Below are 12,046 nucleotides of genomic sequence, written 5' to 3'. Positions count from 1 at the left end.
TAACCCCGTGCTGTACCTGCCCTGGGAGTGTTTGATGGGACAGTGTAGAGGGAGCTTTACTCTGTATCTAACCCCGTGCTGTACCTGCCCTGGGAGTGTTTGATGGGACAGTGTAGAGAGAGCTTTACTCTGTATCTAACCCTGTGCTGTACCTGCCCTGGGAGTGTTTGATGGGACAGTGTAGAGGGAGCTTTACTCTGTATCTAACCCGTGCTGTAACTGCCCTGGGAGTGTTTGATGGGGACAGTGTAGAGGGAGCTTTACTCTGTATCTAACCCGTGCTGTACCTGCCCTGGGAGTGTTTGATGGGACAGTGTAGAGGGAGCTTTACTCTGTATCTAACCCCGTGCTGTACCTGCCCTGGGAGTGTTTGATGGGACAGTGTAGAGGGAGCTTTACTCTGTATCTAACACCGTGCTGTACCTGCCCTGGGAGTGTTTGATGGGACAGTGCAGAGAGCTCTACTCTGTATCTAACCCCGTGCTGTACCTGCCCTGGGAGTGTTTGATGGGACAGTGTAGAGGGAGCTTTACTCTGTATCTAACCCCGTGCTGTACCTGCCCTGGGAGTATTTGATGGGACAGTGTCGAGGAAGCTTTACTCTGTATCTAACCCCGTGCTGTACCTGCCCTGGGAGTGTTTGATGGGACAGTGTAGAGGGAGCTTTACTCTGTATCTAACCCCGTGCTGTACCTGCCCTGGGAGTGTTTGATGGGACAGTGTAGAGGGAGCTTTACTCTGTATCTAACCCCGTGCTGTACCTGCCCTGGGAGTGTTTGATGGGTCAGTGTCGAGGGAGCTTTACTCTGTATCTAACCCGTGCTGTACCTGCCCTGGGAGTGTTTGATGGGACAGTGTAGAGGGAGCTTTACTCTGTATCTAACCCGTGCTGTACCTGCCCTGGGAGTGTTTGATGGGGACAGTGTAGAGGGAGCTTTACTCTGTATCTAACCCGTGCTGTACCTGCCCTGGGAGTGTTTGATGGGACAGTGTAGAGGGAGCTTTACTCTGTATCTAACCCGTGCTGTACCTGCCCTGGGAGTGTTTGATGGGACAGTGTAGAGGGAGCTTTACTCTGTATCTAACCCCGCGCTGTACCTGCACTGGGAGTGTTTGATGGGACAGTGTAGAGGGAGCTTTACTCTGCATCTAACCCCGTGCTGTACCTGCCCTGGGAGTGTTTGATGGGTCAGTGTAGAGGGAGCTTTACTCTGTATCTAACCCGTGCTGTACCTGCCCTGGGAGTGTTTGATGGGACAGTGTAGAGGGAGCTTTACTCGGTATCTAACCCGTGCTGTACCTGCCCTGGGAGTGTTTGATGGGACAGTGTAGAGGGAGCTTTACTCTGTATCTAACCCGTGCTGTACCTGCCCTGGGAGTGTTTGATGGGACAGTGTAGAGGGAGCTTTACTCTGTATCTAACCCCGTGCTGTACCTGCACTGGGAGTGTTTGATGGGACAGTGTAGAGGGAGCTTTACTCTGTATCTAACCCCGTGCTGTACCTGCCCTGGGAGTGTTTGATGGGTCAGTGTAGAGGGAGCTTTACTCTGTATCTAACCCGTGCTGTACCTGCCCTGGGAGTGTTTGATGGGACAGTGCAGAGGGAGCTTTACTCTGTATCTAACCCGTGCTGTACCTGCCCTGGGAGTGTTTGATGGGACAGTGTAGAGGGAGCTTTACTCTGTATCTAACCCATGCTGTACCTGCCCTGGGAGTGTTTGATGGGACAGTGCAGAGGGAGCTTTACTCTGTATCTAACCCGTGCTGTACCTGCCCTGGGAGTGTTTGATGGGACAGTGTAGAGGGAGCTTTACTCTGTATCTAACCCGTGCTGCACCTGCTCTGGGAGTTTTTGATGGGACAGTGTAGAGGTAGCTTTACTCTGTATCTAACCCGTGCTGTACCTGCCCTGGGAGTGTTTGATGGGGACAGTGTAGAGGGAGCTTTACTCTGTATCTAACCTGTGCTGTACCTGTCCTTGGAGTGTTTGATGGGACAGTGTAGAGGGAGCTTTACTCTGTATCTAACCCGTGCTGTACCTGCCCTGGGAGTGTTTGATGGGACAGTGTAGAGGGAGCTTTACTCTGTATCTAACCCGTGCTGTACCTGCCCTGGGAGTGTTTGATTTGACAGTGTAGAGGGAGCTTTACTCTGTATCTAACCCGTGCTGTATCTGCCCTGGGAGTGTTTGATGGGACAGTGTAGAGGGAGCTTTACTCTGTATCTAACCCCGTGCTGTACCTGCCCTGGGAGTGTTTGATGGGACAGTGTAGAGGGAGCTTTACTCTGTATCTAACCCGTGCTGTACCTGCCCTGGGAGTGTTTGATGGGGACAGTGTGGAGGGAGCTTTACTCTGTATCTAACCCATGCTGTACCTGCCCTGGGAGTGTTTGATGGGACAGTGTAGAGGGAGCTTCACTCTGTATCTAACCCGTGCTGTACCTGCCCTGGGAGTTTTTGATGGGACAGTGTAGAGGGAGCTTTACTCTATATCTAACCCGTGCTGTACCTGTCCTGGGAGTGTTTGATGGGACAGTGTAGAGGGAGCTTTACTCTGTATCTAACCCGTGCTGTACCTGCCCTGGGAGTGTTTGATTTGACAGTGTAGAGGGAGCTTTACTCTGTATCTAACCCGTGCTGTACCTGTCCTGGGAGTGTATGATGGGACAGTGTAGAGGGAGCTTTACTCTGTATCTAACCCCGTGCTGTACCTGTCCTGGGAGTGTTTGATGGGACAGTGTAGAGGGAGCTTTACTCTGTATCTAACCCGTGCTCTTCCTGCCCTGGGAGTGTTTGATGGGACAGTGTAGGGGGAGCTTTACTCTGTATCTAACCCGTGCTGTCCCTGCCCTGCGAGTGTTTGATGGGACAGTGTAGAGGGAGCTTTACTCTGTATCTAACCCCGTGCTGTACCTGCCCTGGGAGTGTTTGATGGGACAGTGTAGAGGGAGCTTTACTCTGTATCTAACCCGTGCTGTACCTGCCCTGGGAGTGTTTGATGGGACAGTGTAGAGGGAGCTTTACTCTGTATCTAACCCGTGCTGTACCTGCCCTGGGAGTGTTTGATGGGACAGTGTCGAGGGAGCTTTACTCTGTTTCTAACCCGTGCTGTACCTGCCCTGGGAGTGTTTGATGGGACAGTGTAGAGGGAGCTTTACTCTGTATCTAACCCCGTGCTGTACCTGCCCTGGGAGTGTTTCATGGGACAGTGTAGAGGGAGCTTTACTCTGTATCTAACCCCGTGCTGTACCTGCCCTGGGAGTGTTTGATGGGACAGTGTAGAGGAGCTTTACTCTGTATCTAACCCCGTGCTGTACCTGCCCTGGGAGTGTTTGATGGGACAGTGTAGAGGGAGCTTTACTCTGTATCTAACCCCGTGCTGTACCTGCCCTGGGTGTGTTTGATGGGACAGTGTAGAGGGAGCTTTACTCTGTATCTAACCCATGCTGTACCTGCCCTGGGAGTGTTTGATGGGACAGTGTAGAGGGAGCTTTACTCTGTATCTAACCCCATGCTGTACCTGCCCTGGGAGTGTTTGATGGGACAGTGTAGAGGGAGCTTTACTCTGTATCTAACCCCGTGCTGTACCTGCCCTGGGAGTGTTTGATGGGACAGTGTAGAGGGAGCTTTACTCTGTATCTAACCCATGCTGTACCTGCCCTGGGAGTGTTTGATGGGACAGTGTAGAGGGAGCTTTACTCTGTATCTAACCCGTGCTGTACCTGCCCTGGGAGTGTTTGATGGGACAGTGCAGAGGGAGCTTTACTCTGTATCTAACCCCGTGCTGTACCTGCCCTGGGAGTGTTTGATGGGACAGTGTAGAGGGAGCTTTACTCTGTATCTAACCCGTGCTGTAACTGCCCTGGGAGTGTTTGATGGGGACAGTGTAGAGGGAGCTTTACTCTGTATCTAACCCGTGCTGTACCTGCCCTGGGAGTGTTTGATGGGACAGTGTAGAGGGAGCTTTACTCTGTATCTAACCCCGTGCTGTACCTGCCCTGGGAGTGTTTGATGGGACAGTGTAGAGGGAGCTTTACTCTGTATCTAACACCGTGCTGTACCTGCCCTGGGAGTGTTTGATGGGACAGTGCAGAGAGCTGTACTCTGTATCTAACCCCGTGCTGTACCTGCCCTGGGAGTGTTTGATGGGACAGTGTAGAGGGAGCTTTACTCTGTATCTAACCCCGTGCTGTACCTGCCCTGGGAGTATTTGATGGGACAGTGTAGAGGAAGCTTTACTCTGTATCTAACCCCGTGCTGTACCTGTCCTGGGAGTGTTTGATGGGACAGTGTAGAGGGAGCTTTACTCTGTATCTAACCCCGTGCTGTACCTGCCCTGGGAGTGTTTGATGGGACAGTGTAGAGGGAGCTTTACTCTGTATCTAACCCGTGCTGTACCTGCCCTGCGAGTGTTTGATGGGTCAGTGTAGAGGGAGCTTTACTCTGTATCTAACCCGTGCTGTACCTGCCCTGGGAGTGTTTGATGGGACAGTGTAGAGGGAGCTTTACTCTGTATCTAACCCGTGCTGTACCTCCCTGGGAGTGTTTGATGGGGACAGTGTAGAGGGAGCTTTACTCTGTATCTAACCCGTGCTGTACCTGCCCTGGGAGTGTTTGATGGGACAGTGTAGAGGGAGCTTTACTCTGTATCTAACCCGTGCTGTACCTGCCCTGGAGTGTTTGATGGGACAGTGTAGAGGGAGCTTTACTCTGTATCTAACCCCGTGCTGTACCTGCCCTGGGAGTGTTTGATGGGACAGTGTAGAGGGAGCTTTACTCTATATCTAACCCCGTGCTGTACCTGCCCTGGGAGTGTTTGATGGGACAGTGTAGAGGGAGCTTTACTCTATATCTAACCCCGTGCTGTACCTGCCCTGGGAGTGTTTGATGGGACAGTGTAGAGGGAGCTTTACTCTGTATCTAACCCCGTGCTGTACCTGCCCTGGGAGTGTTTGATGGGACAGTGTAGAGGGTCCTTTACTCTGTATCTAACCCGTGCGGTACCTGTCCTGGGAGTGTTTGATGGGACAGTGTAGAGGGAGCTTTACTCTGTATCTAACCCCGTGCTGTACCTGCCCTGGGAGTGTTTGATGGGACAGTGTAGAGGGAGCTTTACTCTGTATCTAACCCATGCTGTACCTGCCCTGGGAGTGTTTGATGGGACAGTGTAGAGGGAGCTTTACTCTGTATCTAACCCGTGCTGTACCTGCCCTGGGAGTGTTTGATGGGACAGTGCAGAGGGAGCTTTACTCTGTATCTAACCCCGTGCTGTACCTGCCCTGGGAGTGTTTGATGGGACAGTGTAGAGGGAGCTTTACTCTGTATCTAACCCCGTGCTGTACCTGCCCTGGGAGTGTTTGATGGGACAGTGTAGAGAGAGCTTTACTCTGTATCTAACCCTGTGCTGTACCTGCCCTGGGAGTGTTTGATGGGACAGTGTAGAGGGAGCTTTACTCTGTATCTAACCCGTGCTGTAACTGCCCTGGGAGTGTTTGATGGGGACAGTGTAGAGGGAGCTTTACTCTGTATCTAACCCCGTGCTGTACCTGCCCTGGGAGTGTTTGATGGGACAGTGTAGAGGGAGCTTTACTCTGTATCTAACACCGTGCTGTACCTGCCCTGGGAGTGTTTGATGGGACAGTGCAGAGAGCTGTACTCTGTATCTAACCCCGTGCTGTACCTGCCCTGGGAGTGTTTGATGGGACAGTGTAGAGGGAGCTTTACTCTGTATCTAACCCCGTGCTGTACCTGCCCTGGGAGTATTTGATGGGACAGTGTCGAGGAAGCTTTACTCTGTATCTAACCCCGTGCTGTACCTGCCCTGGGAGTGTTTGATGGGACAGTGTAGAGGGAGCTTTACTCTGTATCTAACCCCGTGCTGTACCTGCCCTGGGAGTGTTTGATGGGACAGTGTAGAGGGAGCTTTACTCTGTATCTAACCCCGTGCTGTACCTGCCCTGGGAGTGTTTGATGGGTCAGTGTCGAGGGAGCTTTACTCTGTATCTAACCCGTGCTGTACCTGCCCTGGGAGTGTTTGATGGGACAGTGTAGAGGGAGCTTTACTCTGTATCTAACCCGTGCTGTACCTGCCCTGGGAGTGTTTGATGGGGACAGTGTAGAGGGAGCTTTACTCTGTATCTAACCCGTGCTGTACCTGCCCTGGGAGTGTTTGATGGGACAGTGTAGAGGGAGCTTTACTCTGTATCTAACCCGTGCTGTACCTGCCCTGGGAGTGTTTGATGGGACAGTGTAGAGGGAGCTTTACTCTGTATCTAACCCCGCGCTGTACCTGCACTGGGAGTGTTTGATGGGACAGTGTAGAGGGAGCTTTACTCTGCATCTAACCCCGTGCTGTACCTGCCCTGGGAGTGTTTGATGGGTCAGTGTAGAGGGAGCTTTACTCTGTATCTAACCCGTGCTGTACCTGCCCTGGGAGTGTTTGATGGGACAGTGTAGAGGGAGCTTTACTCGGTATCTAACCCGTGCTGTACCTGCCCTGGGAGTGTTTGATGGGACAGTGTAGAGGGAGCTTTACTCTGTATCTAACCCGTGCTGTACCTGCCCTGGAGTGTTTGATGGGACAGTGTAGAGGGAGCTTTACTCTGTATCTAACCCCGTGCTGTACCTGCACTGGGAGTGTTTGATGGGACAGTGTAGAGGGAGCTTTACTCTGTATCTAACCCCGTGCTGTACCTGCCCTGGGAGTGTTTGATGGGTCAGTGTAGAGGGAGCTTTACTCTGTATCTAACCCGTGCTGTACCTGCCCTGGGAGTGTTTGATGGGACAGTGCAGAGGGAGCTTTACTCTGTATCTAACCCGTGCTGTACCTGCCCTGGGAGTGTTTGATGGGACAGTGTAGAGGGAGCTTTACTCTGTATCTAACCCATGCTGTACCTGCCCTGGGAGTGTTTGATGGGACAGTGCAGAGGGAGCTTTACTCTGTATCTAACCCGTGCTGTACCTGCCCTGGGAGTGTTTGATGGGACAGTGTAGAGGGAGCTTTACTCTGTATCTAACCCGTGCTGCACCTGCTCTGGGAGTTTTTGATGGGACAGTGTAGAGGTAGCTTTACTCTGTATCTAACCCGTGCTGTACCTGCCCTGGGAGTGTTTGATGGGGACAGTGTAGAGGGAGCTTTACTCTGTATCTAACCTGTGCTGTACCTGTCCTTGGAGTGTTTGATGGGACAGTGTAGAGGGAGCTTTACTCTGTATCTAACCCGTGCTGTACCTGCCCTGGGAGTGTTTGATGGGACAGTGTAGAGGGAGCTTTACTCTGTATCTAACCCGTGCTGTACCTGCCCTGGGAGTGTTTGATTTGACAGTGTAGAGGGAGCATTACTCTGTATCTAACCCGTGCTGTATCTGCCCTGGGAGTGTTTGATGGGACAGTGTAGAGGGAGCTTTACTCTGTATCTAACCCCGTGCTGTACCTGCCCTGGGAGTGTTTGATGGACAGTGTAGAGGGAGCTTTACTCTGTATCTAACCCGTGCTGTACCTGCCCTGGGAGTGTTTGATGGGGACAGTGTGGAGGGAGCTTTACTCTGTATCTAACCCATGCTGTACCTGCCCTGGGAGTGTTTGATGGGACAGTGTAGAGGGAGCTTCACTCTGTATCTAACCCGTGCTGTACCTGCCCTGGGAGTTTTTGATGGGACAGTGTAGAGGGAGCTTTACTCTATATCTAACCCGTGCTGTACCTGTCCTGGGAGTGTTTGATGGGACAGTGTAGAGGGAGCTTTACTCTGTATCTAACCCGTGCTGTACCTGCCCTGGGAGTGTTTGATTTGACAGTGTAGAGGGAGCTTTACTCTGTATCTAACCCGTGCTGTACCTGTCCTGGGAGTGTATGATGGGACAGTGTAGAGGGAGCTTTACTCTGTATCTAACCCCGTGCTGTACCTGTCCTGGGAGTGTTTGATGGGACAGTGTAGAGGGAGCTTTACTCTGTATCTAACCCGTGCTCTTCCTGCCCTGGGAGTGTTTGATGGGACAGTGTAGGGGGAGCTTTACTCTGTATCTAACCCGTGCTGTCCCTGCCCTGCGAGTGTTTGATGGGACAGTGTAGAGGGAGCTTTACTCTGTATCTAACCCCGTGCTGTACCTGCCCTGGGAGTGTTTGATGGGACAGTGTAGAGGGAGCTTTACTCTGTATCTAACCCGTGCTGTACCTGCCCTGGGAGTGTTTGATGGGACAGTGTAGAGGGAGCTTTACTCTGTATCTAACCCGTGCTGTACCTGCCCTGGGAGTGTTTGATGGGACAGTGTCGAGGGAGCTTTACTCTGTTTCTAACCCGTGCTGTACCTGCCCTGGGAGTGTTTGATGGGACAGTGTAGAGGAGCTTTACTCTGTATCTAACCCCGTGCTGTACCTGCCCTGGGAGTGTTTCATGGGACAGTGTAGAGGGAGCTTTACTCTGTATCTAACCCCGTGCTGTACCTGCCCTGGGAGTGTTTGATGGGACAGTGTAGAGGGAGCTTTACTCTGTATCTAACCCCGTGCTGTACCTGCCCTGGGAGTGTTTTGATGGGACAGTGTAGAGGGAGCTTTACTCTGTATCTAACCCCGTGCTGTACCTGCCCTGGGTGTGTTTGATGGGACAGTGTAGAGGGAGCTTTACTCTGTATCTAACCCATGCTGTACCTGCCCTGGGAGTGTTTGATGGGACAGTGTAGAGGGAGCTTTACTCTGTATCTAACCCCATGCTGTACCTGCCCTGGGAGTGTTTGATGGGACAGTGTAGAGGGAGCTTTACTCTGTATCTAACCCATTCTCACCTCCAAGCCAAGATGAGGGTGCAGTCAGCGAGAAGGCTGATCTTCGCTAGCTCCTTCAGTTCGTGATGTGGATCTTTCTGAAAATAAGAGACAGTGACACATAAACATAGAAGATAGGAGCAGGAGTAGGCCATTCGGCCCCTCGAGCCTGCTCCGCCATTTAATGAGATCATGGCTGATCATCCAAATTCAGTACCCTGTCCCTGCCTTCTCCCCATATCCCTTAATCCCTTTAGCCTTAAGAAATATATCCAACTCCTTCTTGAATATATTTAATGAATTGGCCTCAACTGCCTTCTGTGGTAGAGAATTCCACAGGTTCACCACTCTCTGGGTGAAGAAATTCCTCCTCATCTCTGTCCTAAATGGCTTACCCCTTATCCTTAGAAGGTTTGAACATTAGAGTCATAGAGTCAGAGAGTTATACCGCACAGAGAGAGGCCCTTCGGCCCATCGTGTCCGCGCCGGCCATCAAGCCCTGTCTATTCTCATCCCATTTTCCAGCACTTGGTCCCTAGCCTTGTATGCTATGGCGTTTCAAGTGCTCATCTAAATGCTTCTTGAATGTTGTGAGGGTTCCTGCCTCGACCACTCTTTCAGGCAGTGAGTTCCACATTCCAACCACCCTCTGGGTGAAAAAGATTCTCCTCAAATCCCCTCTAAACCTCCTGCCCCTTACCTTGAAACTATGCTCCCTGGTTATTGACCCCTCTACTAAGGGGAAAAGTTCCTTTCTATCTACCCTATCTATGCCCCTCATAATTTTGTACACCTCAATCAGGTCCCCCCCTCAGCCTTCTCTGCTCTAAGGAAAACAACCCCAGCCTGTCCAGTCTCTCTCCATAGCTGAAGCGCTCCAGCCCAGGTAACATCCTGGTGAATCTCCTCTGCACCCTCTCCAATGCAATCACATCCTTCCTATAGTGTGGCGACCAGAACTGCACACAGTATTCCAGCTGTGGCCTAACTAGCATTTTGTACAGCTCCATCATAACCTCCCTGCTCTTATATTCTATGCCTTGGCTAATGAAGGCAAGTATCCCATATGCCTGTTTAACCACCTTATCTACCTGTCCTGCTGCCTTCAGGGATCTATGTACATGCACACCAAGGTCCCTCTGATCCTCTGTCCTTCCCAGGGTCCGACCGTTCATTGTGTATTCCCTTGCCTTGTTCGTCCTCCCAAAATGCATCACCTCACACTTTTCAGGGTTAAATTCCATTTGCCACTGTTCTGCCCATCTGACCAACCCGTCTATATCGTCCTGTAGCCTGAGGCACCTCTCGCTATTTACCACTCCACCAATTTTCGTGTCATCTGCGAACTTACTGATCATACCTCCTACATTCATATCTGAATCATTAATGTACACTACAAACAGCAAAGGGACCCAACACCGATCCCTGCGGTACCCCACTGGACACAGGCTTCCAGTCACAAAAACAACCTTCGACCATCACCCTCTGCCTCCTGCCACTTAAGCCAATTTTGGATCCAATGTGCCAAATTGCCCTGGATCCCATGGGCTCTTACCTTCTTGACCAGTCTCCCATGCGGGACTTTGTCAAAAGCCTTACTGAAGTCCATGTCGACTACATCAACTGCACTATCCTCATCCACACACCTAGTCACCCCCTCGAAAAATGCAATCAAATTGGTCAGACATGATGTCCCCCTGACAAAGCCATGCTGACCATTATTGTAAATTAATTGCCCTGGGGACTCCGGCTGGGGTCAGGGGTGAAGGGTCCTTGTGTACGGGCTGCCCTCCGAGTATCTCACTCAAGTTACACAGGCAGCACGGTGGCATAGTGGTTAACACTGTTGCCTCACAGCGCCAGGGACCCGGGTTCGAATCCGGCCTCGGGCGACTGTCTGTGTGGAGTTTGCACATTCTCCCCGTGTTTGCGTGGGTTTCCTCCGGGTGCTCCGGTTTCCTCCCACAGTCCAAAGATGTGCGGGTTAGGTTGATTGGCTATGATAAATGGACCCTTAGTGTTAGGGGGATTAAATACGTGGGGTTACGGGGATAGGGTGGGATATGTGTTGGTGTAGGGGTTACGGGGATCGGGTGGGATATGTGTTGGTGCAGGCTCGATGGGCCGAAATGGCCGCTATCTGCACTGTGGGATTTCTGTGATTCTGAGATGGTGAGGGTGGGCTGAATGTCCAACTGTGGAGGGCGTCACCCATTCTCAGCTCCTCACCCGAAACACTCACACTCTCGCTCGTTCACGCTCGCACTCATTCACGCTCGCTCTCACTCATTCGCTCACGCTCGCTCTCTCTCACACACTCATTCTCTCTCTCACACTCGCTTGCTCTCTCGCGCTCTCCCCTTCTCTCTCCCTCGCGCTCTCGCGCTCTCCCCCCCTCTCTGCCTCTCTCTCTCGCGCTCTTCCCCTCTCTTGCCTCTCTCTCGCGCTCTTCCCCTCTCTCTCTCTCGCGCTCTTCCCCTCTCTGCCTCTCTCTCACGCTCACCCTCTCTCTCACACACTCACCCTCTCTCACGCTCCCCCCTCTCTCTCACGCGCTCCCCCTCTCTCTCTCACGCTCCCCCTCTCTCTCTCGCGCTCCCCCTCTCTCTCTCGCGCTCCCCCTCTCTCTCTCGCGCTCCCCCTCTCTCTCTCGCGCTCCCCCCTCTCTCTCTCGCGCTCCCCCTCTCTCTCTCGCGCGCTCCCCCCTCTCTCTCGCGCGCTCCCCCTCTCTCTCGCGCGCTCCCCCTCTCTCTCGCGCGCTCCCCCTCTCTCTCGCGCGCTCCCCCTCTCTCGCGCGCTCCCCCTCTCTCGCGCGCTCCCCCTCTCTCTCGCGCGCTCCCCCTCTCTCTCGCGCGCTCCCCCTCTCTCTCGCGCGCTCCCCCTCTCTCTCGCGCGCTCCCTCTCGCGCGCTCCCTCTCTCTCTCACGCTCTCCCTCTCTCTCTCATGCTCTCCCTCTCTCTCTCACACACTCCCTCTCTCTCTCACACACTCCCTCTCTCTCTCACACACTCCCTCTCTCTCTCTCACACACTCCCTCTCTCTCTCACACACTCCCTCTCTCTCTCACACTCCCTCTCTCTCACACACTCCCTCTCTCTCTCACACACTCTCTCTCTCTCTCTCTCACACACTCTCTCTCTCTCTCTCTCACACACTCCCTCTCTCTCTCACACACTCCCTCTCTCTCTCACACACTCCCTCTCTCTCTCACACACTCCCTCTCTCTCTCACACTCCCTCTCTCTCTCACACTCCCTCTCTCTCTCACACTCCCTCTCTCTCTCACA

At 52.7% G+C, this 12,046-nt stretch overlaps 1 protein-coding gene across 4 annotated transcripts in view; it reads right to left on the bottom strand.

Annotated features, from left to right (window-relative positions):
• LOC147084884 (DNA excision repair protein ERCC-1-like) overlaps positions 1 to 12,046 on the bottom strand; it is a 40,915-nt gene that overhangs the window by 17,679 nt on the left and 11,190 nt on the right. For all 4 annotated transcript variants that reach the window (XM_085979596.1, XM_085979595.1, XM_085979598.1 and 1 more), the window contains exon 6: positions 8,781 to 8,857. In XM_085979596.1, coding sequence (XP_085835722.1) covers positions 8,781 to 8,857 — 77 coding nt within the window. The remainder of the gene's footprint in view (positions 1 to 8,780; positions 8,858 to 12,046) is intronic.

This window comes from Somniosus microcephalus, unplaced genomic scaffold (assembly GCF_052327205.1).
Source record: "Somniosus microcephalus isolate GS21.2 unplaced genomic scaffold, FLI_Smic_1.0 unresolved_chr9, whole genome shotgun sequence".
Lineage (NCBI taxonomy): Eukaryota > Metazoa > Chordata > Chondrichthyes > Squaliformes > Somniosidae > Somniosus > Somniosus microcephalus.
Note: the sequence above shows the minus strand (reverse complement) of the source record. Positions and strands in the feature narration are given on the sequence as shown.